The sequence below is a fragment of the Parambassis ranga genome, chromosome 7 (genome assembly GCF_900634625.1).
Source record: "Parambassis ranga chromosome 7, fParRan2.1, whole genome shotgun sequence".
Classification (NCBI taxonomy): Eukaryota; Metazoa; Chordata; class Actinopteri; family Ambassidae; genus Parambassis; species Parambassis ranga.
Window position 1 is genome coordinate 173,542 of NC_041028.1, and position 26,750 is coordinate 200,291.

General features: G+C 45.9%; 1 protein-coding gene across 3 annotated transcripts; it reads right to left on the bottom strand.

The window, feature by feature from the left end:
* Nucleotides 1-6,101: 6,101 nt before the first annotated feature.
* On the bottom strand, nucleotides 6,102-22,779 carry nfatc2a (nuclear factor of activated T cells 2a). Of its 3 annotated transcripts, none has more exons than XM_028409981.1 (10): nucleotides 22,253-22,779; nucleotides 19,805-20,738; nucleotides 19,561-19,729; nucleotides 17,347-17,549; nucleotides 17,094-17,266; nucleotides 15,279-15,419; nucleotides 13,718-13,773; nucleotides 13,483-13,642; nucleotides 12,711-13,385; nucleotides 6,102-7,523 (listed from the first exon to the last, which is right to left on the bottom strand). In XM_028409981.1, exons 1-10 carry the CDS (start codon nucleotides 22,308-22,310, stop codon nucleotides 7,468-7,470), a joined length of 2,625 nt encoding a protein of 874 aa, XP_028265782.1. In that variant the 5' UTR covers nucleotides 22,311-22,779; the 3' UTR covers nucleotides 6,102-7,467. The 3 variants fall into 3 exon arrangements, with proteins under 3 accessions (XP_028265782.1, XP_028265781.1, XP_028265780.1); XM_028409980.1 differs by lacking the exon at nucleotides 22,253-22,779 and adding an exon at nucleotides 21,067-21,364 and having other exon boundaries at nucleotides 12,717-13,385; XM_028409979.1 differs by lacking the exon at nucleotides 22,253-22,779 and adding an exon at nucleotides 21,067-21,364.
* Between the last annotated feature and the right edge of the window lie 3,971 nt (nucleotides 22,780-26,750).

Consider the following 26,750-nt stretch of genomic DNA (forward strand, 5'->3'; position numbering starts at 1 on the left):
TTTTGATCTAGCCTCAAGTGGCCAGTTGTGGAACTGCAGTTTTTTTTTTTCATTAAGATATGATTTAGATCAGACCTGGGCAAAGTACGGCCTGCGGGCCACACCCGGCCCACTTGCTTCTTCAATGCGGCCCGTGGACCGTGCACACAATATTAAACAAAGGCAGCAAAAGTCAGCTGTTGAGCATGGCATTACCGGTACCGTTTTCCAAACCCTCCTTGTCTCAGAGCAAACATGGACACACAGAGAGAGGACAGAGGAGGAACTGGTAAATGACAGCAAGACTCTTACAGTGATGAACATGTAACAGGAGCATATTTATAAAGGTAGATACTGTGCCAGTGGTCTCCAATTATATTATTATTTATGAAAAAATGTGTCCCTTTGCTGTTCTTATGGAAGAAAAATTTAAATGCTTCATAAATAAAATTACATTACAAAAATGGATGGAGGTCAAATTTGGGACTACAATATGAAGTTATCCATCCACTGTGAATATTTCATATTTTCTGTGTCTCTCACCATCTCCCAGAGCACGTTGACATCTCTAAAGCACAGCTGCTGAGCCGTCAGAGTTTCTCATTGAAAAACTGTTAAACACATCAATCCATCACAGAGTGAGCAGGGGGGCCGACTCCTCCATTAACGATGCAGCCACAGGACACTGCCTGTCAGCAGTTACTATATATATATATATATATATATATATATATATGTATGTATGTATATACACATAGATATATGGTTTCAATGTTCACACTAGTCAACTACCTACCCTGCACCCACGCACAACTCCACGCCCACCTTTGACTGAAAGCAACAAGTTCACACCCACCGGCAGCTGCTGAGAACAAAGTCTCTGTGGGGAAACGCAGGAAGTTAGAGTGAAGTGAAGCAGCCATGTGAGGCCGGAACGTATAGCAGAATTTTCAGAATAATTGCTGGATCTATGTGCATTATTATAATGTAAAAATCACCATAACACAGATGAGGTGCTTTCTTTCACATAAATCCACAGAGCTTGCTGCCAGCAGCGGACCACAGAGAGAGGAAACCTTATGTGAAATGCGGGACCTTTGACTCCGCTGCAGAAATGATCTATAGAAATGAAGTGTGTTGCTTGTGTCGTCGGTGGTGGGCGGCAGCTGTATTTACCAGCGGAGCCTGTTTTCCTCTGATTTAATGAGCTTCAGGGGCCACTTCAGAGCTGATGTCGCCACAGAGCAGGAGCGGGGATCTCACCACCTGCTGATACACATAATAAACCATTAGAGCCCGGTGTTCTGTCACAGCCGAAGGGAAACATTTGATCATTTGACACCGTGGAGGCACCACTTTTTTACATATGTCTGTCTGTTAGAGGCAGCCTGTTGATTGCATTGACCCCTCGCTGTTTGTTTGTCTCACTTGTTTTGCATACAGGGCCACAGGTGGCGCTCTTTTCGCTCCACTCTGCTGGTGTACAGATGGTGTTTCTGCGTTTTTTTCACAGATGAGTAAAAACCTTCATAAAGCTCTAAATAAGTCTGAGCTAGTAACACAGAAGCAAACATCACCCAAGCCTAAAGGAGGACAGACAGCTGCACCAGCAGTGAACAGGTCACCCACACAGGGGGTACTCCACCAAAAACAAAACACACAACTTGTATCATCACAATGAAAACTCATAGAAAAAAAGACTAATTATTAACATTCAAAACCATGATGCCTCGTGGTATTTATTCCACCTACATATTTAAATTCCCCAAACAAATTTGATCATAATGCACTTTGTTTTCACATCAATGCTTGATTATTATCTGTATGTGCAGCTCAAAAGGCCCATTCACTAAGCACTGGAGGGATAAAGACACTGTTTATAGCACATGTGAGCACTGATATGATCAGAAAAAGGAAAAAGTAAAATATCTTCATCGCTGTGACGAAGCATACAGTGTAAACAGGAACCAACACAATGGGAACATTTCCAGGTGACGGACCTGCTGCTGCGGGTGGATGTGATGGAGCAAAGGTTTAGTTTAACATGTTTGGTGCATTATTCATCTGCTATGCTATGGACACCCACGATGTTAAGTCTTTACTGACTACATTATATTTTTAGCTGCTTCCTCGTCTGTTTTTTTGCCATAAAACTTCTTGAAACACTGTTTTCATCTGTGATGTTATCTGAGTGATTGAATAATAAGCTTTATTGATGATGACTCTTTTTTGTGCACGTGCTTAACCCTAACCAATCATTGATTGAACTGATTCAAATCAGCTGCACTGACAGCAGAGTGAAAGAAAAGTCAAAGTGTTGCTGTGCTGGATCATCTTACCTCTGACAAACATGGAACAATCATTCTGAAATCGACCTCCCGTCCACATGTGCAGACGGCAAACTGTGAGAGTAAAGGATGTGGAGTCAGCCTGCACACCTGCTCCCCGTTACTGTTATCAGGTCTCACCTGATTGGCTCCCGCCCTGCATGGTGTCTGCCTGCTGCAGCTGTGAAGGCCAGGTCACATGTCTGAGCTGTCACCTGTGCTTCTCACCCATCCATCCATCCATCCATCCATCCATCCATCCATCCATCCATCCATCCATCCATCCATCCATCCACCCACCCACCCATCCATCCATCCATCATCCATCCATCCATCCATCCATCCATCCATCCATCCACCCACCCACCCATCCATCCATCCACCCACCCACCCATCCATCCATCCATCATCCATCCATCCATCCATCCATCCATCCATCCATCCATCATCCATCCATCCATTTTGTTGACCTGCTTCGTCCTGGGCAGGTTGGAGCCTGCCCTGCTGTCGGTGGGCGTGAGCCGGGGGTGGTGTGCCCTGAAAAGGTCGCCATTCCTACAAAGACGTGTTCTTTCCTACAATAATATTATAGTGTGCAGTATGTACATTCTAAATGGTTTGCTTTGCTCATAGATCATCTCTGTGTTTAATGCTTTCTTTTGTGTGCATGTTACAAATGGGTCAAATTAAAGTTTAAATAAGTATTATTTGTTTATTAAAAATTGTCTGACAGGTCTCCGTAATCACATTTTCATAAATAACACACGAAAAATAACTCTGCACTATGAAAGAGGCTCTGGAGAGATCATCTTTTATTTTCAGTTTTTCTTGGTCAGAAGGAAACCGGGCTCCTTTTTTTTATCTCATATTGCCACTTAAAGCATTTTCCTTTAACTAGACTGTGCTTAAATCAGTGGTATTATGTCTCATGCACACACTCAAGCAGCTGTTTTGTGAGAGAGGCCTTTGTCAACTGCTCATATGTGCTTCATCAGATTTAATTTGCAGTCCTGGAGTGGCTGAAGGATTCTTTATTCCTCCACAGTGGGAGCACTTGTGTTCCTGTGCTGCTGTCTCACATGAGTCCATGTCTCCCTCTGCAGGACATCAGCAGAGCTCACTGCTCAACAAGTTGTCACTGTAACACAAGGCATAAACAGCATGTATGGATCTTATTAGCTGCTCACTGTAGGAAAACCGCAGATTATCATGACTCATCTCTAATATTGACATTTTCAGTTGCTGCCAATTTTTGGACGATGCGTTGATTCTCCACCTCGTTTTTACTGCAGCATTCAGAGGAGCGCTGACACACCTGAGGTTCAGGAAACTGACTCACGTCTGAGGAAACTATGTTTGCTGCACAAAATCATCTTTATTCCACACAGACAGCTCTTTGTGCTGCTGCTCTGCAGCTGACCCAGCTGCAAGAAAATCCTGTTATATAGCAGATGTGTTAAAAATCTGGATTATAATCTGCGGCCTGTGAATGAGCTCAGTCCTCTCTCTCTCGCCCTCTCTCTCTGTCTCTTTGAAACAACACACCAGTGATGTGAATGAAATGCCAAACTCATCATGTGTTTCATTCTTGTCCGATTTCACGCAGTAAAATCTGTGTGCACTCCAAACTCATTACACCAGCCAGCGTTAAAGGGCGCGTGAGTGAGTCATCGCGGCATATCTGCAGAAAAAGCCCACGTTCTGCTTTTTTCACCCTGCGGTGATGTCATCAGCAGAGACTTCCTGAACACAAGGTTCATTCACAGAGCCCTCCTCCCGACACACACCAAACAAGCCGTCTCCATGGCAACTGCAACATTCAGGGCATGTGAGTCCCCTTTTTTCTTGTTGTCGTTTGAGTGAGGACAGTGTGTGTGTGTGTGTGTGTACTGTTCACACGTGTGTAAATAGCACATTGGATTAAGTGTTGAATATTTTCATGTTGTTTAAATTATAAACAAACAAACTGGGTCTCCCATGGGTACATCTGCTCCTGGCTCCGGACCGGAGAGGAGCCCTTGATGAGTCACTGTCTAACTGTGGGTCTACAAGTTTTTTAATTTTCCTCTTATAATGGCCACCAGACAGACTCTGAGCTGTCTCTGCTCTTCACACAGAAGACAGTCTGAGATCGGATGTGTGAATAAATGTTAAAAGAATGTTATAAGTTGGCGGCCTACTTACACAGCTGTTACATGCAGCCTGACTCTGAGGGACTGTACAGAAGAAAACTTATTTCTGTTTCTAATAAGTCTGCACTGTCATTACATGATCTAATAGCACAGCAGTGCTTTGGCACGGAGCTGGGTGTCTCCCAGCATCGTGTCCATGCAGTTATCCACAACAAACTCCGAATGACCCAGCTGTCAGCCCGCTGGGTCCCCCAAACCTCTTGGACTCATGTTCAGCACACATCAAGAGACAATTGACCATGCTGAGGTGACTTCTGGGAGAATTCTGCAGGAGTTTGTAACCATGGATAAGACTTGGGTCAACAGCCAGAGTCTCCATCAGTGAGGTCTGCATCGAGGTGACGGTCCCTGTTTTCTGAGCGCTGCTGGTGGTCGACCTGGGAAAGAGTCACACACGGGCTGGCTGCACTGATCTCTGAGACGAGCTACACGAGGACAAGCTTCAGCCAGAGGAGGAACACCGCAGACCACAACACACCGTTGTCCAACACCTGGTGGCCTGAGTTTAAGTCTGTGCTTCATAAGGCAGCAGGCGCAGCCCCAATGATGGGGTGGTGTGCCGAAGACTTCCTGTTTATAACAATGCTCCTGTTGCCTAGCAACCTGCAGTTTTAGTTTGTGTAGTCCACAGTGGTCTTCTGTAAAAAGAATCAAAGACTGTCTGATCTCACCCGCTAGTCACTGTATAGGTACCTATAGAGGATGTTTGGCATTGTGTAGTGCTGCTCGAATGTGAGAATTTTTAGACATTATATAGTGCCCTCTATATGTATCCCACAGTCTATCCTGAAATATACAAGCAATGGTCATTCCATCAATGGTAAAATGTAAGTATTTGTACTTCGTTACTGTACTTAAGTAAATTTTTATGTATTTCTACTTTACTTCAGTAAAAATAACAGCTCATCCTTTCTCCTCTGACTCCATGTTGCAGCTGTTGCCTGTCCTTTCTCCTCCACTACATTTCTACAGTGTCTGTAGTTCCTTGTTCCATGTGATGAACACAGTGTGGACTGATGTGAGGTCAGACTCTGCATGGAGCTGGTGTCACGCTGCAGCTGTGTTTCTATAATGAGCCTCAGTCATGATGCCGGTGCTCTGGCTCAGTGAGCTAACTAGTTAGCTGCTGTCTGCTAACACAGGTCCATCCATGAATGATGAACATGAATCATCACATGAATCTACAGCAGGAACACTGACACAGTAAACATGCTGAATGCCTGTTTGTTATCAGCAGCCTCTCTGTTCACTTGATGCCCACAGCCTGCCTCATGACACACAGACCTGTCCACAGCTGCTTCTGGACTGAACATGGACATTAACTACACATGCTCCATTTTACTTTGATTATTTAACCTGTTCACATCCTTTGGAAATCAATCATAAATATTCAGTGTGTGAGTACTTTTACTTTGAATACTTTAAGGACATTTAAAAGTACTTAAGACTTTTACTTAAGTAGGATTGTTGATGCAGCACTTCTACTTTTACTGAGTCTATATTTTGCTGGGTAAATGTACTTTTACTTGAGTACCAAGCTTCAGTCCTTCCTCCACCACTGCATATTACATATACATCAATGACACAATGAAAAGCCATGAAATATGGTTATTATATTTATTGCTTCTTTTAAGGATACAAAAATAGGATGAAGAGAATTTTTTAAGGAGGCACAAAGAAACACAAACTATCAACACAGAAAATAAAATACGACAGTATTAATAAGTTGACTTAAAAGTCTGTAAAATAATAATTATAATAATAAACACATGAGCAAAAAAAAAACTACGACGTCATGGTTAACTGTATCATAAAACAAATAAAAGATGTACTGAGGACTATAACATGTGTAGATATGACAAGAAGCTGGTCCAAGTTCAGACAATATTTACACACAGGGTGGGGGGGGATTATTTCATACAGATTACATTCAAGAAACAAATGCACTTGTGCTGTACTGGCTCAATGACAAATATCCTTCAAAAATCAATAAAGGCTTTATAAAAATCATTTCTAACAAACAGGTCCATATCAAATACTAAACAATCATTTTATGGACTTTCCCTTTAACTTGCATTTTAATGTAGTTCAATTCACTCACATATGAAATTACAAAAATAGCTACATTATCAATAATCCTGCCTGGATATTGCTCATGATAGCATCAGCTAGCATGGAGGCTCTGCATAGACCGCCCGTTAGTATAAATGCAGCTATAAACAAAACAATACAGACAGTTTAAGCTTTGGATACTTTGTCTGTAGAAACACAGATGTTATTATTATTGCAATCAATACAAAAAAATGACATGACAAAAAAAAATGCTAAAAAAAAGCCAGAAAGAGCACGTTTTAAATCAGAGTGGATGAATCCTCTCACTTCAGATTTCATGATCAACTAAATGATAAGGCTGTGACATCACAGGCCCCCTATAAGGCGGGTTTGGCACCTGAATATACATTTTAGGAATTATATAAAATGGTACATTATTCACATGACTCACATAGTTTATATATAAAGATAAACATCTGATGCCTTCCGTATTAAAAACAGTGCATATCAGGAAGGTGTGTTTAAGGCCTCACTTTGAAAACACTGAGATGATCGGCTGTGGACAGTCTTTACGATGATCACACAGGAGAGCTGAATGAAAATGGGGGTAAATGTTTTTTTGGTGTTTCGCTACATGTCATTGCCCTTATTAGGTTTTAATGAGTGACATTCGCCTGTTTTCTGGTGCATTCTTCTGTTGGAATGTTTGTTGCAGTGAAACATCCAAAACAAACAGCAGCCAGGAGCTGATATTTGAAAAGAAAGCAAATGAGGAAGAGAAAGTCTGATAGTTGGTGGAAGTGAGTCAGCGCACTGGAAGGTTGAAGACTGCATGTGTGTGTGTGTGTGTGTGTGTGTGTGTATCGGAGTCGATATGTTGTCACTTCCTGCTCGGAAGAGGAGGGGGGGACCCTCCTCTATGTTTGCCCTCTGGCTGGGACGCCTGTCAGATCCTTTCTTATGATCTCATTCACTGCGAAGCAAATAATGAGAAGGATATTAGACTCTGCAGTCAACAGCAAACAAACAACAACAACATGACAAACAGGCTGCTTTAATGCCAAATGACCTCTAGATGTAGCAAGCAGTTAGACTCAACGCTGCTGCTCAGCGGATCACCGGTGTGTGTACACACACATCAACAGAAGAGGAAAGGGGGGTTGAAATGGAAACTTTCATAGTGTCATAGTCCTAAAAATAGCAGCACAGTGTGCAGGGGTGTGTAAGAAAATGCACTGAAAACCTAATTAAAATTTGAATTTCATTATAAATAGGTTGTAGATTTTTTTGAAAGTTTTCTTGTAAAGATCTGCAGGTAAAATAAGCACTCACATCCACATAGTAAAATAAAAAGGAAGCACCACACCACTAGCAATAATAAAGGAAGTGTGAGAACCTGCATAGTTCTGCATTGAGCAGAAAGGAATGACGAGTATGTGGAACATGTCATCTCTCCAGATATGCCAGCCTGTCTGTGCGGAGCTGTTCCTCGGGCAGCCCATCCGGCCTGTTTAGGAACACTGTGTGTGTGTACCCTGGCACTCTGAGACATTATAGGCTGGTGCCACTGCTTCCACCTCGCCTCAGGGAGCTCATTAGGGCCGATGAGTAATATAAGTATTTCAAAAGAGAGAGCCAAAAAAGCTCTTTGCCTGCCACCGGCCCATTACAGAGCATATCGTGGTCTGTGATTTGTAACCATGGTAACAGGCTCCTAAACTGTGAAAAATGCCAATATCAGCATTAGCAGGATCACATTACAGTCTGTGAAGGAGCTGACACGACATTGTACCTCACAACACGTTTAAAGGACCATTGTTTTACAGATGTTAAAGTCTCACATAGTTTATAGAATGTGTCTTTCACACCCCCTTTTTTGTGAAGTTAGCATGGACTGTCAAAAAGCAGAAGAAGGCCTCATCCCCTTATGACATCACAAGGGGCTACAACCCTGATTGGCTTATTCAGACAAACCAGGAGATTTTCTCATGTTATAAGAGTGTGTAGACATACTGGTGACATGCGGTGATGTTTTTAATTAATCACACTCATCGCTGTACATTAAATATGGAGACACCCATCAACCAATTAGCTTAGCTCTTAGCTCTATCAAAAGCCCAAACACTGCCGTTACTATATTCTAATACATGTTCTCGCCATTATTTTAACCGCACAAGATTCAGACTCACAATTCTGTCCACAATTAAGCTAAGCTAAGCTAACTGGCCTCACATCTGAATCCAAGTTACTGTGTTGCCGTTTTACATATGCGCATCAAATGAGGCCACCTGCTGATCGGACACTTCTCCACCATCTTTGCAGTATAGCAACAAGTAGCAGTGAACAGTGGTAGACTACTTGAGCAGCCTGTTAACAATCAGAGTCAGGAAATGTGGCCATGCTGTCACTGTATAAAACTCCATTCAAATGCAGTGTGCATTTAAATAGCCTTCATATTATACACAGTAAACTACAACATACTCAACAGAAGAATTAGACAGACTAGGTCAGAGTGTTGCTTCTAATTAAAGCTGATGATGATAAACACTGTTCACCTAAAGCTGTACAGCAGTGAGGAGCTGGGTTGTGTATTTATAGCCTTGATTTACATAGTTGCACGGTAACAGATGCAGCTATAGATACACACATCAGACAACACTTCACCCACACAGCAGCATCTCTGAATAGATGAAGCACTACAGCATCAGCTAAAAAAGCAGCAGCTGCACACGGATGCTGCTTGGCTGCTTGTGAATGGTCGGCTTGGACTGCGATAGAAAATATTCTCTCATGATGGCAGTTTGAATCTAATTAAACCATCAGGCAGAAATACACACGTCCATCCAACAAACTCATCTTTGTGTCCGTCTCTCTGGCTCCCCCCTGTCTGAATCTCTATCTGATCATTCGCAGACGTGAAACAGCAAGTTTAACACTGAGCACATTTTGCAGCCTGAGCGGCATCTGAGCGTTCCAGATCTGCAGGAGCGGCCAGGCCGGGCGCTCTGCTGTCGTCACCAACATCAGCGTCTCTGTTTATTTTAGTCTGTAGTGGAATTCCCTCTGACACCTAATGCCTTAAAGAAACTTTCATCTCCCCAGCGGTGCCACAGGATTTTTCCTGAGCTCAGAGCAGCAGCAGAGTGCCACAGAGGGGCAACACACAGTCAGGGCTTTACTGATTCTAATGAAGGGTTGGCACGGAGCGGCCGTTTGAGGCAGGCCCAGGGAACACTCGGCCTCTTCAATAGGTGAATGTCTGGCTCCTGACTTCTATACCAACCAGCTGCACTGTTTACACAGAGAGAGAGAGAGACGGTACAGTAGCTGACTCAGTCACTGAACGCTGCCTGCTGCGAGCTGGCATGTGTGTGTGTGTCTGCATTTGCATCTTCATACAGTGTGTGTGTGTGTATGGTATCTGTGGCTGGATCAATTCGACTGAGGCGTGTGTGGGACTGCGATGAAGCTGAAAACCATAGAGAGAGAAAAGAGAAAGTGGAGAGAGTGGACTGACTAATCTAACCACAGATAGGAGTGTGTGAGGGTTTAAAGAACACACACTGTGATGATTGTGACTGCTACAGCTGTCAGATTTAACCCAACAAAGGTGTTACTGCTCCTCCGACATCTCCTCAGTGCCACAGTTTTTATTTCAGGTTAATATCAACACACATGTGTTTAGCTGTATGTGCACTCAGCTGCTGTAGCTGTGTATTTGATGCAGTGAGCTGAGACTAATGCGTGTCCAGCAGGCCGTTGCTGTGTGCTTTATCTTTTCTGCCCTGATCTCTACCTGCTGGAACAATTTCACCTGCTCCGCTGCCTCCGGGCTTTATTCCACACCCACTAAATCTGTCACTCCCAGCCCTTCAGAGCCTCTGCCAGTCGCTCTGTTTTGTGTTTTTGCAAAACTATGTAGCATGACCTGTCCTGGGAACGTGCAGACTGCAGATGGGGGAGGAGGGGGGAGGAGGGGGGTGGGAGAAACCCTGAACCACACTTTCAGTACAAAGTGAAAGAACCTGAACTTTTTATTTGTCAAAAAAAAACTTGACAGCTTGACACAGTTCAGGCTCTTCGGAGATGTGACAGTTATCCACCACCACAACACGGTGACGATACCAGGATGTGGCATCCCCCCTGTTTTTTCATAAATGACTGCACTCTCTCTCACACGTCTGGATGAGTAATGTTGACAATCTCACTTGATGAAAATGTGTTTGACAGTCCCAGTTTAGAAAACCATTCTGCGGCCAGGAGGGATTTTTTTTAACCGCACTTATCTTCACCCCCCCCTCTAAAAAAAGTGTTTTGAATATCGGGAAGTCCCCATTTTTGTTCTCATTAAAGCAGCGGAGAAGTCATGAGTGGGTGGATTATCACCTGCTGCAGTGATAAGACAGGGGCTGTGCTGCCCAGCTGCCACTGCTGATGCATTATAAATAAGGGTTTGTACATCCTACACTAGATGGACAAAAGTATGTGGACACCTAGCCCATAAAGTCTGATGAAGGGTGATGAGGTCATTTTTTGTGCCAACCATGAGTCAAAGAATGGAAGTTTGGAACTGTTAGTCTGGAAACAAGAACATTTTCCACCATAAAATGTCTCAATACATCGATTTATTAACCATGGACAATCAAGCATTAGCATTAGGATTTCACACTGCACATGGCGTCCATTTACTTTTGGTCACATAGTTTATATCATGTAGTTTTTCAGAAAATAGTTATTTCAATAAATAAAAAGCTGCACCTTGGGAAAATGGTGGCCCGTCATCATGTTTTGATGATGGGAGGATCAGAAACAGGCCTCAGTGTGACTGTTCCTCTGACTCCTTGTTAATTCACGAACTCACAGCGCTGTTGCTGTTTACCGTGGAGGGAAACCCTGCGAGCTCCGTCCAAAAAACACAAATTCCACTGCTTTTTTTTCTCCATTTCATATTTTCCATTCAAACACACACGCATCCACACAGCTCCTTCCCTTTTCCTGCAAACCACCCCTCCGCCCTCCCTGCTATCTTACAGGGATCAGGCTGGATTTCTGGAGGACAGCAGCTGCAAATAGGAATTTCTTGTGCCAGATTGGCAGAATCCCGCGGTCGGAAAAAAAGCTAATCCTCTGGTGGGCTCCCCCACAGAATCGAGGGGCACGAGGCCAAGGAGAAGCCCCGGCCAACTATAACAAACAAAAAGGCTTTCCCCAGTTCTCCCAGGCAGCACGTTCCACGGTTTGACAATGGTTGCCATGGAAGTTGTTTTTCACTTCATAACAGTGTCAAGATGTCCAGGCGGTCAAGGAGAGTGACACTTTTTTCTCCCTTTAACGCGAGCGAGAGAAGAAAAAGTTCATTTCCTGCCTTGTGCCGGTGCCAGGCGAAGCCCCGCGACCAGCAGCAGGATGATGACAACCACAGGCCTCACCGGGCCGACAAGGAAAACACCGCAGCACCTTCATTATCAAACATAATACAGTTTGAAGAACCTTTAACTCCAGCGTAAAGCAGAGGCTCACCCCGCGGCCCGCTGCTGGATGTGGCCTGACATTAATTCTGTCAGAGGGTAATGGGGTTGACAAGCATAAGTATAAACATATGACTCACAGTCCCTGTTATTTCCACCTTGAATGGAAGGGAGCTACACCTCCTGGCGTGGATTGTTTTAACAGCACAAGCTTGTTCTGTTGGCTTTGTGCTATAGCACATAGATTGGACCGGGATATGTGTGAAGGAGATACTGTAAATATCCTCGAATTGTTCTGAAAAGTCGTATCTCTTATCATCGATTCCTTTGACATAAAGGAAATGGACACATCCATCACTTTGTCTGCCTGATGTTTGTTCATTATGTGTACTGAGGTCTTTCACACCAAACACACGTGGATGCAGTTCTTTTGAACAAAACGTGTTGTTGAATGTTAGGTTTGCTTTAAAAATATGTTCATGTGACTGATTCTGGCCCCTAACTGCCCAAACAGAAGTTAGGAAGCTGCCTGTCACTGACCTTCATGACGTGTTCTTGCCCTGTTTTCCATAACAAACCAAAAAAAACATCAGGAAGTTGTGTATTAAAATTGGAAAAAGTCATTTTTTGGAAAGTATTTAGTGTGAAATGTGTAATGAGGATACGACGTGAGTATAAAAGCATTAACTTACACTCACCATCATCTAGGTAGGCCTGGTCCAAGTTCTCCTCCTTGACCGTCACTCGCCTCGGCCCGTCTCCCGGAGCCTCCATCTGCCCCGTCTCGGGTGGTGGTCTGACTTTCTGCTGCCCCTTCTGCACGTAGGGCTGCTGCTGGATGACGGTGGGGTAGTGCTGTTGGTGGGTGTGGGTGGGTGAGGTGGCGGTGGAGTAGCCGTCGCAATAGATAACCTGTTGGTTGTCGGGCTGAGGAGCGGCAAGGGGCTGAGTGTCTCCCGTCCGGAGCAGGTGGTGGTTGGTGGGAGAGAACTGGATGATGGAAGGGTGTTGGCCTGCACTGATGGGACCCACAGACTGAGCAGGGGAACCGGTGTGGACCAGAACCGACCGGTGGGCGTCAGGCATCATCCCTCCAGTCTGCCAAACACCGGGGCTGCCGCTCAGGCTCTTCCCCCCGCGGGAGTACACGATGGCCGGGCTCTGCTGCTGGAAACGTGCGTCTTGGGTCGGAAGGCTGGAGCTGAGGCGCTGGCAGGAAGCCATGCCAAGCAGGCCGTTGTCTGGGTGGAGCACGTTGCGCGGGTTATGGTAGTAGGAATGAGAGGGCGAGCCCAGGATCTGAGGCATGCCGAAGCCTAAGTGCTCTGCTTCATACTCATCCAGAGGTTCTGTCTTGATGGAAGGAGCTGCGAGGGAGGAGAAGACGGCTGTCTTATTGGGTGAGACACCTTAAAGATGTTCCATTCAAATACCACAGTAGCATCGACATGTTGTTCAGCTCACCACAAAAAGGCGGAGCAGCATTCTTACATGCCAGCGGCATGTAGGTGAAATGCTGAGGCTGGCTGCGCTTCCTCTTGCCGTTGATGACGTAAAAGTTGACTTTAACAGGGTGACAGAGAGACGTGTCTCGGTAGGACGGCAGCTCCACAAACAGCATGCTCTATATGAGACAGAACTGTGTTAGATAAACACATAAACATGTTCTGACAGCAGGGATTCGGTGTCTAACACATACAGGCTGGCTCTTATCTTTGTCCACTGTTGCTTCCATTTCCCAGATTTGCTGCCCGTCTAGGAAGAAATAAAAGGAGAACGGGGTCATTAAGGGTTTTTATTTCCGTCTGTGTGTCCATATAGATTCCATTCCTCCTATACATCTAAACACAGAGATGATCCCAAAGACACACACAGCTTTCACCGGGATGTGATGGTTTGTTACATCACACCGCACTACAAACTCCACATGCCCTGACACATGACAGAACATGTGCTGCAGCTAGAAAGGTGGGAAACCCTCTGTCGAATTAAAAACACATGGCTCATGTGAGTCAGCAGGAGGAAGGGGGATTCCACGCATGGAGCCAACTTTTGCCTGAATTTGACTTTTCTGAGCAGATCTCTCCGCTGCTCCTCCTCCGCTAAAACGTGGCTGATTTCTTAGCGTTTAAGTTTGTTTGCGTTTTGTTGTCTACACTAAGGGATACCCCCCTCCACACACACACACACACTCCCTCAGGAGATAATTGTGTGTGTGGAGCTGCGCAGCTTGGCCCGGGAAGCTTTCCTTCCCTTCCCAGTCCAGGGAGCTCCAGCCAGAGGCAGCTGTCTCTCATTCAGAGGGATTTCACAGCCGTGCTGCTCCAGAACTGTGTGTCATACACAAACTCTCCAAAACAATGGCAATCCCTCTTTTTGTAAGATTTCTTTTTCCGTCTCCGTCTTACTATCCATTACTGCTGAGTGTCGTAACGCAGCGGCAGCAGGGAACCCCGGAGAAGAAGGGAAAATAAAGGAGTGAGTCCAGGTTTTGGCTGCATTTAAAAAGCCAAGCTGTCAGACAGCAGTGGAGCCAGTGACTCACGATATCAGACTACCAGCCTGAAGACACAGCCACAGAAGCTGAACTTTGACCTCATAGAAGGGACACAAGACTTCAAATCCTATTAAAAAAACTCAAAGAAAGATTTTTCCCAGTTTAGATTTGGAAGAACACATCGTGGATGGCTGTCCACATACTTTTGTCTACATAGAGCACCTGCTTTCTGCTTTCTGTTTTCACTTCCCTCTCCAGCCCATGAACCATCTGTACTGTCTGAAGAAGGTGTCGGAGGGCCAGGACAGACAGGTTCCTCCACACTAAACTGGGTAGATCATCTTTACAAGCCTCGTTATTCTATGTTGAAACAGGAAGTTGAACAAGGTGTCCGGTTACCTTTGGTCACACATTATACGTAAAACACAGTGTTAAAGAAACACAGGCACCATCCAGATGCATCTAAGACTGACACCGAAACCTTTCATATGACATTAATCACATAACAAAGGGCCCATCTGAGTGATAAGACATCATGAAAGCCAGAAAAGGGCAAAAGGAAGTGAGCCTGCGCTCTTATCCTCTGGATCATGCAAATAACTCACGTGGCTCCATTTGCACGGATACAGCGGTGAAAAGAAATGTCAACAGCTATGAGCTTGTAGCACTGACGTGCTGACTTATGAGTCATTACTACTGTTGTGGTGTCAGGAATGTTTTCATGAGAATGCATGTTAACAGAAAGTGTTGCAGAGCAGCTCACCCTGAGTTTTCTCCATGAAAATGACTTTGGAATCGGAGCTGAAGTTCTGCCCGGTCAGGATCATCTGCTGACCACCCAGAACAGAGCAGCTGTCCATGTCCTGCTTCTCCACCATGGGAAGCTCATGAGCTGAACGCTGGGCTGCAGGGACACACACAGAGGGGTGGTGTTAGACTGAAGCGAGACATGGACCTGTGTTCAGTTACAGCTTAAATAATAATAACATAGAATCAGAGTTCACCCCCTTACTCCTAACTCTTAACCCTTGTCAACCACCTGCTCCATACAGGCTGGCTGCAGATCAGGCTGTTAGCATTGTTAGCATGGTAGCTACCCCTGAGTTCACCAAAGAAAGTACAATATGCATGAGTCTAATATATATTTATTACTTAAAGGTAGGGTGAGAGTCAGCCAGATTTCTAAAGTAAACACACGCCCCTTTCTCTCGGAGCTCACCCTGAAGCCACGCCTCCAATCACATGGACGCGCCCGGGTCCACCCGGAGGATTGATGATGTTTTTATGTTTTATAGCTTCAGATGATTCATATTCTTTGTTTTAATGAGAAACTGCCGAACTAATCGGTTGCTATCAGACTGTAAAGAGAAGTTACACTGATTTAACAAAAAGTGCATCAGAGTGAGATCTCCTACCCGACCTTTATTAGGGTTAGGGTTAGGGTTAGGATCTTGAAATGCTGGCTAGCGTCCCTGCTACATGTAGCATTATAAATTGCATGTCAATTATCTTTTAACAGATCTCGGAGAAAACGGAGGGTGAAAACTTTCGTCTTTAACATGAAAGGACGTCTTTAACACGCCTTTTGTCCTACATGTGGATTTACACCAACCTGATGTGGTGGAAAATAAAAAAAAGTCATAAACCATTGTGTCTTCCAGTATTGAAACACGCAACTGCTCATTACCAAGAAATGATAGTGCTTCACAATAAAGATGAGTCATTTAATATTCATATATGCTGCTTTCGGTTTTAATAAGCGGTTATTACGATCCGTTAAATCACTATTTAGATGAAGCACAGAGAGGCTGCCTGCAGCCTGTATACAGTGAAGCACTTTACAGGAAGGAGACACAACACGTCTGATGCAGTGTGATAAAAGTGTGGGCTGACATGCGGCCTGAAATCTAAAATTCTTATGAGGAAATAAAAGTACAATAGTGTGATTATGTATTAGAGACAAACAGCCCTGCGCCCTTTGCACAGGTTTGTGGATGAAACACAGAAGATGACACTGGCTTATCGAGCTCCCTGACAGATGTCTCACAGGTGTGTGCGCCGCCTCACGCTCGATGGCTTTTTCAAAGTTGCTCAGACAGGTTGGTGTTGTTCTGCCCTGCCTGTGATGATAAAGCAGGTGGGAAGCAGCACTTCTAAAATGATATTGCATTCTGCGTCACGGCCGGAGCATATTGCACGCGGGCCTGTGTCATACCTCACCGGGGTGTTGATCAAAGCTGGATAAAAGGCCTTCTTGTTTGGATTTTGATTACAGCGGCTGCTTTAATAACACTGTGTACACACACGCACTGATGTTCCCAAACACAGACTTTACTACTGTGCACATACAAACAGGAACACAGACGGCAAAACATGCAGCACCCGCCTACTGGATGGAAGCCCCGCTGCTGCATAAAGACGTCTTTATATAACTATCAGCCCAGCTCCAGACTCATTTGAATGTGGGTTCCTTTTTTTTTTTTTTAAATCATGTTTTTTGTAGTTTTGTGAACTGACCTCAAACGTGGTGGATGCATTAGACCTGCACTGTAATAGTTAAATTATGAAAGCAGCTTACAGCACTCGATAGGATGTGAGGCCACTTGCAGGGACACGTGCTGTCCTCCAGGCTGAGGTATGTGCACGCGGAACACAAGGCGGACTCGGGTGTTCTTCCGTCCGACGTCCGTCTCGCCCTTCCTCAGCTCGATGTCAGCGTTCCTCAGCTTCAGGATCCCAGCACAGTCGATTCTGAAAGAAAACTACAGCACGTAAGCAAAAGAGAAGAAGAAGCTTCCCGTGGAACTTGTCTGGAGTGAGTCTCTCCTCACATTGCTTTCATGTTGTTCTTTGGCTCCAGCGGGATCTCCAGGACTTTGGTGCCGTTGATGATTTTCTCGTAGCTGGTGGTGGTGACCGTCTTGCCGGTGATGCGGTGAACTTGGTAAAAGGCGTGAGGCTTGAGGATGCGCTCGTCTGCTGTACCGATGAAAATCTGCAGGCCGAGTGGATCCTTCCCTCTGTAGCCACGCAGCTGCAGAAACAAAACAAAACTTGTGAATAAATTACAACCAAAAAAGTGTCGACAATTTATCCAGTACTGAGACATAAAGCTCATGCACAAGTGTTTAAAACTGTAGTTCATCCTGAAGCCTCTAGGGGCTGGCTCTAAAAGTGAGTCAATACCCATGAACTCCCATGTTAAAATTTTTACAGCCTGGTCCAAAAACTGTTTTGGTCTTTACTAAAAGTCCCCCATTACTTCCTGGGAGTCTGAGACATGAAACGCAGACGTATCAAAAGCTGCAGTTCCCTGAGTGGCCACATGAGGTTAGCTCGAAAAGTGAGTCGACCCCCTAAGAGCTCCATGTTAAAACTGCTTGCAGGAGAACTGAACTGGAGAACTTTGAAACAAATGAAGGCACATTGAAAACAATAATGTAATGCCAAGGAATCGTGACATTTACAGCTTTTGCTGCTGTTTTGGTTTGAGGTCTGGAGTTTGTCAAACTGTTGCTTTTTTAACTTCTGAATGATCTTTTTACTTGACAAACATCAGTGTGTAATCTGACTGCTGCTTGTCCTGTTTCCACCAGAAGACATCTCCTTTGCAAGGCAGTGAAACGGAGCTTCAGTGTGATGGAAATCTTTGAGTAAACTGCTTGTCTGTTGTTGTAACTCTCTGTTTCCAGATGTTGTCTCTCCCCCAGAGATGGCCAATCAGTGTCAGACCCACGTGCACAAAACATCTCTGCAGCAGCCTTGAACGGCAGCCAGCCAGAAAGCTCACATGCTGCACTAGATGAAGGATTTAACAGGGATCCTGTCCTGTTCACTGAGAACTGCAGCTGTGTCTGAGCTGCTTTAATGTCCTGCTGACACTGACAGAGACAGAGGTGTTGCTTTTAACATGAGGGTGCCTCCTAAGGAAACCTGCAAAAAACCACAACGCATCAAAATGCACAATGCTGTATAACCTTCAACATGGAGCACGACCCTGAACTGGAGTCTGAGAGATCACACTTTTATTTGTGAAACACAATCAGCAGCTGAAAGGTAACCTGTGTCTGACTGTCAGACCTCACAGCAGCTGCTCAGTGTGAGCGGAAACTATGGCAACGTGAACGAGCGCGCTCACTCCACGTCCAGGTAGATGACACACGAGGCGAAACAGAGGAAGCAGACTGCAAACACTCAACAGGCCATGTGAGCGGTTGGCCGGTTGTCATGGCAGTGGCAGGAGCAGTGAGTCATGACAGAGAGCGGAGTAGGAAAAGTAAAGTGGACGGCACCAGGCTCAGGGAGGGAGGGAGGGAAAACAGAGAGTGAAGGAGGACAGGGACCGGGTGAAGGAGTGCAGCCGTGGCTAGCCAGGCCTGACCATCTGATTGGCCGGGCCGAACTGACCTCAGGGTGAGGCCTTCAGGGATGGGCAGAAAATGGAAAAGAAGCTTTATTTCCACTAAAGTCTCTACTATCACCAACAAAAACAACAGTCAAGTGTTGCCAGGGCAACGTAAAGAAAAAGGGAAGTTGAGCCTATTTATGGACGGCAGAAAGTGTGTCAAAGCTAATTTCAACATGCTGCGACTGCTGAAGAAATGTTAGCAAACTTTTACTTCTGATCTGCAATTATGTTAACCACAGGTGCTGTGAGCGAGTCCGCCGCCTCATACAAGAACCACACAGCCAACAAATGTGTAAGAGGAAGTCCAGACTGCGTGAACACAGGCCTGTCTGTGGTTAAGGTGAGTGAACACAGTGTGCTCAGCTGACTGGAGTTCAGCTCTGGTTTGTCATATGTCTGAGGTTGAAGGACGGCCGTTATGATTTGTTTTAAAAACCGAGGAAGGTGCCTCACTCATTTTCATACAGCTGGCTCTGGGCAACAACACCGCAGGGTGCATAATGAGTAGGAAATACCATCAAATGCCAGCCCTCCTGTCAGGCCTGCCTGAGGCTCCAGTTTAATGCACAAACTGACTCCATGTCTTCAGCATGCAGAACGCCAGTGCTACATGTGTCTGCCGACTTTCTGTTCATACCTGCACAACAGGATGTCCTCCAGTGGGGGCTTTGACTGCACCCCTGCTCCCCTCGGTTTCATAGTGAGCTCTGTGATGTGGTTTGGGCTGCACCTCAATGTGGAGATCATACTGGTCGGTGTGACTCGGGATCGGCCACTCCAGCGGGGGCAGGGAGGCCACGGGGATGCTGCAGAATAGTAAAAAAAAGGTACAGTTTTAAAAATACTCAGAATATAAGAGTTTATCTTTCCTGTCTGTTTACCTGCAGATGCTGGAGACCAGTGGCTTGGACCAGATTTGCGGGATAACAAAGTACGGCTCTGCAGCAGACTTGGTTTTTATGTCCTGGTCACAGGACACCAGGTAGTTCCCGTCTCCGTGGTTCTCTGGGTACAGAGTGTAAACCTGGTTGGATGTCTTGACTATTTTAGTGGGCACCAGGCCTGGCTGAGCACCGCCAAAGCCATTCATGCCATCAGAGAGGCTGCTGTGGGTGTAGTGGGCACCTATGTTGTGATCTTCATGGCCACTGTGTGGGGAGGGACTACGGGAGCGGTGCCCGGGGATCAGACCTGGATTCCTGTACATGTCGTAGGTGCGTTTCCCCTGTGGCGAGGTGGAGCGAGAGCCAGGCCTAGAGGAGGGTGAACGTTGTCCCGGGCAGCCGTCCTCAGTTAGGCTGGTGCGAGGAGAGGTGCCCGGGGAGGTGCGTGGGGAGCCAGTGTGGATGCTCTGCAGGCGGGGGCAGAGGTCTCCGGCGTTCTGGCCACTGCTGGGGGACACACAGGGAGACGCCCAGGGGGAGTAGCTCTCCGAGTGCCAGCTGGCGGAGGAGTTGCTGCTGGCGGGACTCAGGCACTGCGGCTCACGATAGGCGAGGCTGTCATGGCCCGGCACAGTGAGGGTGGGTCTGGGGCTAATGTTCAGGTGGTGGTTCTGCAGGGAGTCCCGGCCATGATTGTAGTGCTCACGGGAGGGAGTGATTTCGATCCGAGGGCTCAGAGCCAGGCCTGCAGGTCGGGTATTGTCCAGGTAGTTTCTGGCCTCCTGGTTCTCATATCCTGAGAGGACCTCAGACGTGTGCTGTCTGTAGGAGGGACTGCAGGACTTGATGGTGTACGGAGAGGCCTCCTCCAGAGGGAAGGCCTGCTCGGACTCAGGACTGAGGACTTTGTCAGGGCCAAGGCTGGGATCATCTGCACCAAAGGAGAGATTCAAATGTTAAAAAAAACACATGTAAGCAAACATAAAAAAGCAGAGAGAGTTTCCATCAATCAGTCACAACCAGCGCTCTCAATGACACCAGTGAGAAAGTCACACTGAAGATCGAATCTTCTATTAATCAGCTGAAATGTTGACATCTTTCATTCAAATTTCAGAAGCCTCATCAAGAAGCCTGTCAATTTCACTTCCTGCTTTCTTTCCTTTTCATTCAGCTTTTCAGGCCACATGTTCTTATGAATCAACAGACAACCCAGAGCGGGACAGGAGTCCACTCAGGTCCCCAAACAGCTTCGGACAAACCTTGATCTCCTGCAAACTCGCTGCAAGGCGGATCATATTCAAACAAGTAGTCAAACTCCAAATCCTCATCAGGGCACACTCGGCTGAGCTCTTCCTCCAGATCTGTTTCGTTGTAGTAGGAGCTCATCTGTCTGAATGCTTTTCTTTGTAAATCTCCTGTTGGCTTCGCGACGGGGCAGAGAAAAGAAGAGTGGCGGCGCTGGTGTGGATTTGAGAGAACCTGTTCCAGATCGGTGACAGATCGTGTGTCACATCGGTGAGCTGCTGCTGCAAAAAGGTGAAGCGCAAGTTTCCTGCTTTCAGCTCGCCGCAGTTATTTTCAGACGGAGGCGGGTCTATTTACACTGCGCCCCCCCTCTCCACGCTGATGCGTCGCACAACACAAAGCGCAGATGGTGAGTGATGAATAAAGTGCCGCAAACACACCGGCTGTGCGTTGACAGACTGCGCAGCCTGCTGCTGCCCCCGGGTGTTTGACACGTCGCAGTGACACAGCGGGGAGCAGCTCGTCACCTGAGATACTGCCATACCTGAAACCTGAATATTTCCCAGGCAGCAGACGACAGGACTGTGTTTCGATCAAACTCTCCCCTCGTCGGGCTGAATGTTTTTAGTTCACTGCCAGTAAAGACGCACAGGTTCTCCAAAGGGTTTCCCCAGATTTACGCACGGCGCAGCGCACTCAGGGCGTTCCGCGCCAGCAGCATGTGCCCAGTCAGCAAAAAGTGCCCTCAGTAAACTTTTATATTTCTGATCTGATCGGTGGATTGACATGCAGAGTACAGTTCCACTCGTCATAGAACCAAAACCAAAGACAGCATTTGAATACACTGGACAAGTCATTTTACTCAAGTGGCCAAACATCCGAATCACAATTACGCAGTTACGTGTGTTAAAAATCCTGTTTTCAGTTTGTAATCCTGATCATATATTTGAATGAGCCTAAATGCTCCTTACATTGTTTTACAGTCACTGGTTTCTAATGTGATGTGTCTTCACATCTTGGCACACACTGCGCACTGATCCACTGAAGCGCAGCAAATATCAACATCACGCATATCATGGAACTGTCAGAGCAGCGTTCCATCATCTCAGTCACACACATGCACACGCACAGCAGCGTTAACTCTATCGATTAAAAATCAAATGGGTTGATTACCAGATAATCACAACACTTCAGCAGTACCTTGATCCATCGACCTCATGGTGTGGTACTGTGCCAGCCTCCAAGTTTCTCTAAACATCTGGAGATTAAGAGTGAAAAAATAATAATAAAGATGAAAAGTTACTCTCCTTAAACAACCATAGCAGTTAAACTGTCTTCAGTTAAAAATGTTAAAAGGAGGAAAAAAACTGTCTGAACGCGTTCAAAAACTTCACAGCAGCGAGCGCGCAAACTCCCTTTCTGCTCTGAAAACATGCGGCCGCATCAGCTCCAGCCAGGGTCTGGTATGAAGTCCCTTCCTAGAGCTCTGTAAGGATTACTTTGAGAATCAAGAGCGGCTTCCTTCCCCGCTCTGGGTGTTTATAATGGTCCAATGCTGTAAAATAACGGGATTCCCTCAGTGTTTCCTCCTGTTTGTGCGCCTTTGCCATGGAAACCTGGAGCGGGTCCATGTCGGAGACTCAGGGCTTTCCTGCAAAGCCCCACACTCAGGAATCCATGACGTCTCCGGCTCCTGCGCCAAGGCATTTCTGCGGCTTCTCTCAGACAGTAGCACACAAGAACTTCATTGTGGGGGGATGAAGAAATTACTGTAGGAGAGAGAGAGGGGGGGGGGATGAAAAATAGTTCTGATTACAGGATACGCTACATGAAGTTTACTTAACACACTTTACTAGACGCTCCTGTTTAGCAGTTTGTAAAAGTCCAGACAGAACTAAAACGTTTTTCTTTCAAATTTAGGGGCTAATTTTGAAGATGGAATATAGAGAATTCCTTTGTTTCCACTGTGGGAAGGAGCTGTGAGGCTTTTCCATTTCATAATGGAAATCTGCAGCATCTTCCAAATGGAAAAAAAAACCTGAATGAGACCACTGCATGTTGTGACCCCAGCAGTGAGGAGGACACATAAGTTATATAACAAAACATCCATGAGCTGGGGGAAAGAACACTGATGCTGTGGATTTAGTGGTGCTAAAGATTTGTTACAGTTTTCTGTCAGACATTTCCACAAAGCTTCACTGGCTGGTTGTGTGTGTGTGTGTGGGGGGGACCTGAGGTCATGGAAGTCTGAGGATCCATCGATTTACTCCCAGATGTGACTGTCCTGGAATAAACCACACGAGTGGAACGGATACTGTTTTCTTAGTGAAATCCCACTACAATCCACGTGGAGGTCCCCGAACACGTCTGAGTCATGTCTATGTGCTGTCTGTCACAGCGGCCTCGCATCTGTCTGCTGAGGGCTGAAGCATCTTTATGTTTTAGATCAGTGCTCCTGTTAAACTGCTACAATAATAAACGGAGGTGTTTTTGAGTCGCTTAAAGAAACAGCTTCACATGTTGCCGGGGAGAGGAAGCTGCAGAGAGCAGCCAAGTTAAACTGTACACGCACTGCCAAGAACTGAAGCCTGCTCTGCTGCAATCAGCCACATATGAAAATATGGATTAATCCCAATAACATTTGTTTTAATGGCTCTTTAGCTTCAGACTCAGACTAGAGTAGCAATAAATCTCTAATCTGACCACTGGCAATACAAATATACATATAGCGGCCACTGGATGGTGGCTCTGAGTCATGGCCGGCATATGCGAAATATGCGGTTGCTTAGGGTCCCCAAGAGCACCAAAAGTCATATTTAAAAAAAAACAAACAAATAATAACATTGATTAATTCAAACGAGATGGTATGGTAATGATAGTGGATATGTTACACACAGTGCAGCCTATAGGATGATGAAGCATCTGATGATGAGGTGGTGGTATGAACCTTTGCCTAGGGCCCCATAAAGGCTTGGGCCGGCCCTGCTCTGAATCTCCACAGACTTGAATTTGTCCAGAAGTAAACTGTGCTCCATGTGGAAGGCTCCTGAGTCCACCTGACTGCCAGGTAATTGCCAGTATTATGAGAGGGGGGGTGAGCAGAGCAAGTCTTGAACATGATGCATGCACAGGCAACACATTGCTTTGAATTTAACAGCCTGGGCCTCAGTGTGACGTCAGACCTGTATCAGTCATATCAGGGCCACTCATAGGAAAATGTGTGTTCTTGTGAGGGGTGGATCTGTTTGGGATTGAGACATGGATCAGTCTGAGTGCGGGACTGAACTAGGTGACTGCCATGAGTCTGAAAACCGCAGCCCACGTTTAGGGGGTAACGGTCCAGCGGCCTCGTCTAGCAGATGTAAATTCCTCCACTGTTACGGAACTCTTACGCAACTCAAATCATGAATGAGTAAATGAAAGAAAGGAAAAGTGCCACTCCGTGTCCAGACGGCCGAGTTTGCACTTCCGCTTTTTTTTTGTCTTTCTTAAAGAAAAGCCACTTTTTTCCATGCAGTGTTTTCCACCAGTGTGAAGCGGCTCGTCGAGGCAGAGCTGTCTGGGTCAGACCATTGCCCTGTTTTGAGTTTTCCAACTGTGTGATTGAGCTTTTAAATCCAAGCAGTGGAACTCTGATATGGAAATTATGGGCTGCTTTGTATTGTGTCTCATGGAAAACCTTCCAAGGAAATTCAGGAGACACTGAGAAACATGGACTTTTGACTCCTTCTAGGCACCGTATGCTTTTCTCCTTTGCATCAGCTGTAATTAAACCTTCCACTTATAATGGAGTAAAATACGCCTTTCACAGGTGAACATCAGGGCACAGCTGGTGTCACTACAAACCCGTATTTCAAAATAAAGGAACATGCCGTACCTCAACAGAGCAGTTCTTTGGTGGGTTAATGTCAACACAATGCACACTTTCAGAGGTACAAAAGACAAACTGGGAGGAAATCTATCTCCTACTTGAGAACTCATACTTTAAATAAAACTTAGCTTAGCAAGAAGGCTGGAAACAGATTCAGCTAACAGGCACTTCTAAACCTCAAAAACCTGAAGCCGTCAGGGCAAAATGTCCAGCTAGCTGTAACTTGTAATGTAAGCTGAGGAGTCATTTATAAATGACAGAAAATAATTTATAATAATTGTGGCTAATAATTTATTAGCCACATCAGTTATGAGAGATTTGGTAGCTACAGTAGCTCCGGGCTCTCAGGTCTCACTCACTGAGCATGAGACACACACATTTCAGCAAGGCCACATGCCACAGAGAAGTTATTAACTTCACTGCGCACACATTCCTATAGACTATCCTGATATAATATAATCACTGTTTCATCTTGCTGCATGTTTGTTCCTCTCTCTCTCCTTCATCCTCTCTGTCCTGTCTCCCTCTTCTTCTCTCTCTCTCTCCTTCATCCTCTCTGTCCTGTCTCCCCCTCTTCCTCTCCTCTCTCTCCTTCATCCTCTGTCCTGTCTCCCTCTTCTTCTCTCTCTCTCTCCTTCATCCTCTCTGTCCTGTCTCCCTCTTCTCTCCTCTCTCTCCTTCATCCTCTCTGTCCTGTCTCCCTCTTCCTCTCCTCTCTCTCCTTCATGCCTCTCTGTCCTGTCTCCCTCTTCTCTCTCTCTCTCCTTCATCCTCTCTGTCCTGTCTCCCTCTTCTTCTCTCTCTCTCTCTCTCTTCATCCTCTCTGTCCTGTCTCCCTCTTCTCCTCTCTCTCTCCTTCATCCGGCTCTGGTCCTCATCCTCTGTCCTGTCTCCCTCTTTTCTCTCTCTCTCTCCTTCATCCTCTCTGTCCTGTCTCCCTCTTCTTCTCCTCTCTCTCCCTTCATCCTCTCTGTCCTGTCTCCCTCTTATCCTCTCTCTCTCCCTTCATCCTCTCTGTCCTGTCTCCCTCTTCTCTCTCCTCTCTCTCTCCTTCATCCTCTCTGTCCTGTCTCCCTTCTTCTCCTCTCTCTCTCTCCTTCATCCTCTCTGTCCTGTCTCCCTCTTCTTCTCCTCTCTCTCTTCCTCATCCCTCTGTCCTGTCTCCCTCCTCTACTTCATCCTCTCTGTCCTGTCTCCCTCTTCTTCTCCTCTCTCTCTCTCCTTCATCCTCTCTGTCCTGTCTCCCTCTTCTTCTCCTCTCTCTCTCTCCTTCATCCTCTCTGTCCTGTCTCCCTCTTCTTCTCCTCTCTCTCCTTCATCCTCTCTGTCCTGTCTCCCTCTTCCTCTCGTCCGACTAGCAGCAGGAAGGTTCTCCTTTAAGACACGGATCCTGCTCAAGGTTTCTTCCTGTTAAAGGGAGTTTTTCCTTGCCACAGAGCTCTTAGGGGGTTCAGGTGCTGGGTTTCTGTGAAGCGCTTTGAGACAACTTCTGATTGTAAAATGCGCTATATAAATAAAACTGAATTGAATTGAAATTAATAAAGGAGTCAAAGGCAGACTGCTGTGCGCTGGTACAGCTGTCTGGTGTTAGCGACCTATCGGCCAATCAGAAAATTCAGAAAAAGAATTTGGATTTTAGCAACAACCTACACCTGTGCTTCCCTCAGTGTGACAAGATGTCCGCCCTAAAAAAGGATCCACTCTGCACAGTGATGGTCAAACACGTTTTAGATAGGAAGTGGAACGTTTCCACTACAAAATGTACAAACACACACACACACAAAACAGTTGCTGTGTTGTGTTTCATAATGCAGTTGGACAAGTGGT